Below are 8,003 nucleotides of genomic sequence, written 5' to 3' on the forward strand. Positions count from 1 at the left end.
TAGTTTCCGTTATTTTTTATCAGCGAATTCGATTATACTTAATATAGCATGCTACTGAAACCAATATAAATTTGTAAACACAGGGTATGGTTCTCGCACTAATCCTCATACGTGCAATGTTTCTCTCAATACAAAATTCAGAATGTGGGGTCCGAATTAGCGCTTAAATAAATTTGAAAATTAATTAAAATAGTTCAGCGGGTAACTTTAAACCTCGCACAATCTGGAGTGAGGAGAATTACGCTTATATATGTCTACGGTGCAGTACTCACAGTGGATTTCTTTTGACGTGTCTGGATGCAATAAAGTAGTGCAGATTTGCATTAAAGGTTTATATCGAAAAGATAAACTAGAAAAATAGATATAATAATTTGTATTTTATAGGTCAAAAGACCTCTGTTATCCCAAGGGTGTTCACAAAAATACTGGGACTTTTGTGAGCATTTGACGGATAATAGTATATCTGGATAAATAATAAGCTTTAATTTTATTTCAACGAAGGGAAAACAAATAGTTTTTTTTTGTTTCTGGAAATTAATATAATATTTATTCTTTAAAATATAACAATCACTTCTTGATTTCAAGTCACTTATAACTGTTAAGGTAAATCAATATCTTATTTTTCTTTTGAAACAGAAAATTGTTCTGCAATTATATTGCTATTGAAGAATAAGGTTTAAATAACTTGACAAATATTTAATTTTTACAGACGATAAGGTATATATATAAACACATATATGCATTCGTTTGTTTTTTACATGAATATATGTGAATATATTACTCTAAAAAATTAGTATTTTTTGTTTGAACTGAAAGTATAGGAAAAAATAATTTAACAATAGAATGCAAATTATAGAGGATGTATTCTTTAGTAGTGAACCTTCTGAAAAACCGTCAAAAATGGTGAATCAAGAAGGGAAATTGACAGATAGTTGTGTCAAAAATGACTACAATCCATATGGTTTATTCGAACAGTTTGGAAAAAACCCTTTCTATACTTCTATTAGACACTATGCTATCACAAATGGAACAAATGAGTGTTATTCATGGATAGGCCCGAATGGCGAAATAAAAAAAAGATTTAGTTTCATGGAACTTTACGAAAAGATAGTTGAGCTAAGTTGGTATTTGAGGAAAAAACTGAATATTCAAGTAGGAGAAAGAGTTATTTTGTGTTATCCTCCAGGCTACGATTTTGTTATTGCATTTCTATCTTGCATAGTAAGTGGAATAGTTGCGATACCTGTTTATCCTCCTGACCCTATGAGGGGTCAAAGCGAAATTCAAAGATTCTGTGATATTAAACAAATTTCAGAAGCAAAAACAACATTGACTGTAACTTCTTACATGAGAAGCATTGAAATTGCAAAAACTATTTCATCTGATCAGAGATTTAAGAGAATAACATTCGAAGTTACAGACAACTTAAAAATATTTGGGGATGATAATGTGAGAGCTGAAATTCAAAAGGTAATTCAAGAAGATCTGAAAAATGATACTGAAACTTCTGACTTTGCTGGAACAAAAGTTAATCAAGATTCCCTTGCATTTCTGCAATTCACTTCAGGGTCAACTTCAAATCCCAAGGGAGTAATGGTAACCCATGGAAATCTATTGTTCAACGTCCACATTTGTGCAAGAAGCTTTTCTTTCCCATCTGTATTTCAAGAACAATTTTCAGAAGGGGATGAAATACCGTCTGGAATCACTCGATTGTGCAAATCTGACCTGTCTAAAGACGAAGTCAATTTTTTAACCGAAGAATTTGGTGAAGGGAATCAGATAATGTCATTGCATACATTAAGATACGAAAAGTTTTCTAAATACCTCTCCATTCTTAATAAATTTAATATAAAAAAAATAAATCGGTCATTTCGTGTATTTAGTTGGCTGCCTGTTTACCATGATATGGGGCTAATAGGTTTTGTATGTACACCTTTATTGTTCGGATGCTCTATTTATCAAATGTCCCCAATAGATTTCATAAAAAAGCCACATTTATGGCTACAATCAATGGACAAGTACAAATGTTGTATCAGTGGTGCACCAAATTTTGCGTTTGAAGTCACAGTACGGAAAACAACCAAGGAAATGATTAATCAATTAAATCTTGAACATATTCTTGCAATTCTTTCCGGAGCAGAACCTATTAGGAAGAATACAATTGAGAAATTTATAAGAACGTTCAAGGAATCCGGTATCGGAAATAACGTGATCAAACCGGCATACGGGCTTGCAGAACACACTTTAATAGTTACTGGGAATGATTGGTATTCACAAAAGGTTCATACTATTGATGTTAATACAAAAAAACTTAGAGAAAATAATAAAGTTGAGATAGTTTCCGATTTTAGTGGAAAAAATAAATTAATATCAACAATCGATCAATCTGAAAATTTTATTGAAGTTACGAACTTCGTCTCTAGTGGTAGAATTTTTGAAGGTGTAGAGTTGAGGATAGTTAATCCTGAAACCTTGAAAGAAGTTGGCACAGGAGAAATTGGTGAAATATGGATATCGAGTAATTCTGTCACTCTTGGATATTACAACAACATGGAAGAAACAGAAAGAGTGTTTAAATGCAGATTTGAAAAATTAAATGGTGAGTTATCAGACAACACTTTTCTAAGAACAGGTGACAGTGGATTTATTAACAATGATATGTTATACATTTCCGGAAGAATTAAGGATCTTATAATAATCAGAGGAAGAAATTTTTATCCACAGGATATAGAAGAAGTGGTTGATTCAGTTAGTGGAGTTAGGCAAGGCTCAGTTGCTGCATTTTCAGTGACTCAACTAGATGGAGAAGAGGTTTTAGGAATAGCTGTTGAAATAAGAATGGAAACTAGCATTTTAGGAAGAGTCAGAAGATTTTTTGAGAAACCTGCGTACGAAAGTATTGTCAGAGCAATATCTAAAGCAGTATTCGTAAGTCATGGACTGTCTGTGCACTATATTTGGCTACTCTCCCCAAGAACTATCCTAAAAACAAGTAGTGGAAAAATTAGAAGATCACAAACAAAAGACGCAATATTTTCAAAAAAAATCATTCCACTATTTGAGTGGATATGTGAACAGCATACAACTTCTAATACCGTAGTAGAAAGGTCCTCACAATTTATTAGTCCAACTTCAGTCATTATTTCGAAATCCGGTGCAAAAAATAAATCTAAGTTTTATGTACAAGATACAACAGAACAGAATTTTAAGTTTAATAATAAAAGTAATGAGAATTTCGACTTTAAATTGAACGATTTAAAAATTAAGATAATTGATTGTGCATCACAAGTTTTGGGAATTTCTGGAGAGAAATTAGATTTAAATGCACCGTTGCATGAGTATGGAATAGACAGCATGGGTGCTATAAGGTTATCTGAAATGATGAACGAAGAGTTTGATATTGAATTAGATTCAACATTGTTATTCAACTATCCAACTGTTTCAGAAATAATTGACTTTGTTGCTGCAGAAATAAGTGGAAGAGAACTTAAAGAGTCCAGAATATTTAACGAAAATGGATTCAGAAAGCCTGATGACATTGTTGTTGTTGGACTTTCCTGTTCATTTCCAGGAGAATGCGAAACACCTGAGGAGTTTTGGAGCTTACTGCAATCAGGTGTAGACGCAATTAGTGAAATACCGAAGGACAGATGGGATCTTGGGAAATATTATTCTGAAGACTTAGAGACTAGTGGAAAAATGTATACTCGTGAGGGTGGTTTTATCGAAAATGTTGAATTATTTGGAGCATCTTTCTTCAAAATATCTCCTGTAGAGGCTAAGTCAATGGACCCTCAACAAAGAATATTCATGGAAAAGTCGTATGAAGCATTGAATAATTCTGGTTACACCCTTGAAACACTTAAAAAGTCACAAATCTCAGTATTTGTTGGTTGCTGCAGTAGTGATTGGGCACACATTTACAAAACTAATGAAGGATCGCAACTTGGAACTTATGCAGCAACTAGCCATGCTGCATCAATAATAGCAAATAGAGTTTCGTATACGCTTGGTCTTACTGGGTCTTCAGTAACAGTGGACTCTGCATGTAGTGCCTCTATAGTTGCCTTACATGTCTCACTTCAAGAACTTTCATCGGGACAATGCATTGCTGCTGTTGTTGGTGGAATAAATTTAATACTTTCACCTCAGATTACAATTGCCTTGTGCAAGGCAAGGATGCTTTCTGTAGACTGTAGATGTAAGTCTTTTGATGCGTCTGCAAATGGATATGTAAGAGGTGAAGGTGTAGGTGTAATTGTTTTAAAGAACTACGAGTCTGCGATAAAAAATGGTGACAAAATTTACTCTATCGTAAAAGGTTCTGCTGTAAATCATAATGGTAGATCAGCAAGTTTGACTGCTCCGAATGGTATTTCTCAACAAAATGTTATTAATTGTGCATTAGAATACGGAAACTTAAGACCAAATGACATTAGTTATGTAGAAGCGCATGGGACGGGAACCCCACTTGGTGATCCTATTGAAATTTCTGCACTTAAAAATATTTTTTCTCGTCATAGAGATTCTGGAAAGCCACTTATTGTCGGAGCAGTAAAAACAAATATTGGACATTTGGAGGGTGCTGCTGGAATGGCAGGTATATTTAAAGTTATTTTATCGCTATTGAATGACGTCGTACCTCCAAATCTTCACTTCAAAACAATTAATCCACATATAAATACAAAAGGATTTCCTTTTCTAATTCCAACATCGAACATTTCCTTAAATTCATATGACGGTCTGGATACATATGCAGGAGTATCTTCGTTTGGATTTGGTGGTACAAACGCGCACGCAGTGTTTGCAAAACCAAAGAAGAAAGATATCAACATTCAATTATCTGATGTTGAAATGCCAGGTGGATGTAACCGTTCAATTGGAATTATTTTTGGTTTTCAAAGTTTGCAATATGTTAATATGGGAAGATATTACTTTGAAAACGAAGAAGTTTATAGACATTGGTTTATGAAATGCTGCGAAATAGCTGATAAGATGCTTGGATGTTCATTGAAATCCATAGTTTATCCTGAAATTGAAGACTTTGAGAAGATAAAAGGAGCAGAAAGGGAGATAGAAGAAATTTCTCATGCACAATGTGCACTTTTCACGGTGCAATTCTCTCTGGCAATGCTACTGGAATCAAAAGGAGTTAAACCTGATTTAGTTATTGGACTTGGAGATGGAGAATTGGTTGCAGCTACATATTGCAATGTCATTAGTCTCGAAGATGGTATAAAAATATGTATTTTGAGAGCATTTCTAATGGAAAAATTTTCCGTTCAACAAATGTCAACATTATATTGCACGGTTTCAAAAGAAGATGTAGAAATGGCATTAGCAGAAATGGGACCGCAGTTTAGTGATGGAATCTCAATAGTTGCTTCTTTTGGGGATAAGCAAACTCTTTTATCAGGTCCAGAGGAAAAATTAAACATAGTTCTATCTGTTTTGAAAGAATATTATCAAAAAAAAAAGTCTTGCTCCCTCTCTAAAAGATTTCTTAAATACTCTTATGCTTTTGGAACAAAAGCAATGAACAATATTGTAGAACCTATTAAAAAATTAATGAGTTTTGTTTCACTGGGCTATCCGAGATTCCCTATAATTAGTGGAATGACTGGAGAATTTGTTAAATGTGAGCTAAGAAGCAAAAATTACTGGGGTTGGCAGTTAAATAATGAAATAGATGTTTCAAAAGCAGTAAATAAGGCTATTTCATGTGGCTGCAATATATTTTTAAATTTAATGCCATTGTTTGATTCAGCTATCAACAATGAAAATACACCAAAAATTAATAAAAAACTTATGTCTAATTCTGAACAAACTGTTTTAACTCGTTATTGGTACTCTATTCTCCAAGATTCAAATAAAATACCATTTAATTTTAAAAAAATTATTGAGATTATATTACACAAACAAAAAGCTGAACAGGATTCTGAAGAAAAACAAGGGCCTTATTTAAGTAGCAGAGAGGATAATGGACTTCAAAAATCACAAGAACCGTACCATTGGATTGAAAATTCTCATTCAATAATTGGGGATCCAATCAAGGATGGAGAAGTGGTAAATTTCAATTCAACTTTAAGTCAAAAGGCAGTGAGATTATTTTCTGATCATAAAGTCTACAACAAAATAGTAATTCCAGGAGCTGGTCTGTTAGATATTGCTGCAGCAGCGACCATTTCCGGGTTTTATATTTCTAGGCTTGAGAGAACATCAGGTTATTTTCAAAATGAGACAAAGGTTAAACTAAGTAGCGTAGTTTTTGAGAAACCAGTAATAATTGAAAGTACGAATATTTTAGATCACGATTACTCAAGAATAATTGATGAATTGAAAATTCAATGTGATGGTGGAATTGTTCCTAAAAATAGAATTGTAACAAGTTTATACTGTTCGATTGAATCAGATGGTAGTTTAACAATCCAACATGGAAATAATGATTCAGAATTCAAACTAGAATCAAGTAGTGGAGATTCAATGCAATATTGTTTTTCTTGCAAAGTAGATTTTACTGAAGAACAATTTATTATAACAAATAAACTTGACCAAATAAAATCAATGTGTGAAATAAAAGAGGACCCGGAGAGCATGTACAATGAAATCTCTGAAATTGGGCTTAATTATGGAAAAAAATTTAGAGTTGTTCGGGAAATATTTAGGAATAAAGATTCAAATGTTTCATTAGGTCTTATTAAATTAAATAACGAGGATAAAATGACCTCTTTCGATCGAGGATTTTATTTCCATCCAGCTATTCTGGATGGTGCCTTTCATCTAGTTGGATCTTTGCTCAGACACAACAATAAAGCTAAAAGGGGTGCGATGGTTCCAGTTTCAATTGAAGAAGTGGTTATTACTCATTTAAATGTCAATCAAATAGTTTGGGGTGCAATTTATCTTATTGAATCGAGTGAAAATTATTCTCTTATTGATTTAGTATTGTTTGATTCAGAAGGCAAATGTATAGGCAAACTTGACAAAGTAACTTTACGTATTTTCGACCAAAAAAATGTTTTTAGTACAAATATTATCAAAAAAGATTTACTTTGGAGATCTGAGTGGGTATTAAAGAAGGAATTCGATATTTTGGATTTAAGTATACTTGAGAAATCATTAGAGGACAAAAACATTGTATTAGTTCATAATGGTTCGACTAATTTTGAGAAATTAAATGTATATTCTGCAAAATTGAAGCTTGTGAAAATGCAAGATATTAGAAACAGTGATATGGATAAACTGAAAACTTTATTGAAATTAGATGAAATTTATACTATTTTATTCTTCCCGTCAATTGAACAAGCAGATGGAAATAATATGTATAGTCACTCAATTGATATAATCGAGTCTGCTTTGAATATTTGTAAATTATATGCAAATACAATTAGAGAGAATTTTAAGATAAAAAAAAACGGAATTATTCCTAACTTATGGTTGGTTACTGCTAACTCTAAGAATTTAAGAAATTATGCCAGAATTAACGAAAAAATATTGGAAATTCCATATAACTCTGGATTATGGGGATTAGGTAAATCAGCTTCACTTGAAATTTCTTCAATACTAACAACTCTAAATCAACCAATAAAGTGTGTAGATATTGAACTTGTAGTCAATAGCAAACTATTTGATCACGAATTCAAAAATACACTAAACAATCTAATAACATGGATTTGCAATTTTGAGTATTACTCAAGAAATATTAATAGTGAGGATAGTCAGGCTTACAATATAGAAAGAGAATTTAGTATATGTGGAAAGGGTTGTTTTGTAAATAGGGTTGAATCAATTGATAAAAAAGTAAAAGGACACGTTGAATTACATATCGCAAGTAGAGGTTCGATTTCCAATTTTTCGGTCAAAACAATGAATAAAATAGATTTCGATAAAGTAAATAAAGGACAGGTAATTATAAGAGTCAAGTCAATTGGTCTTAACTTTAGAGATGTATTGAATGTGATGGGACTGTATCCCGGTGATCCCGGACCACCTGGAGGTGA

The 8,003-nt window shown here is 32.5% G+C and overlaps 1 protein-coding gene across 1 annotated transcript; it reads left to right on the forward strand.

Moving 5' to 3' along the window:
• Nucleotides 1-843: 843 nt before the first annotated feature.
• FG386_003043 (type I fatty acid synthase) lies at nt 844-7,908 on the forward strand (the record flags this gene model as incomplete). The annotated part of the gene is made up of 1 exon (XM_067342271.1): nt 844-7,908. A coding segment is annotated over one exon (7,065 nt), but the record flags the coding sequence as incomplete, so codon positions are not given.
• Nucleotides 7,909-8,003: the final 95 nt, after the last annotated feature.

Source organism: Cryptosporidium ryanae (assembly GCF_009792415.1).
Source record: "Cryptosporidium ryanae isolate 45019 chromosome Unknown contig_60, whole genome shotgun sequence".
NCBI lineage: Eukaryota > Apicomplexa > Conoidasida > Eucoccidiorida > Cryptosporidiidae > Cryptosporidium > Cryptosporidium ryanae.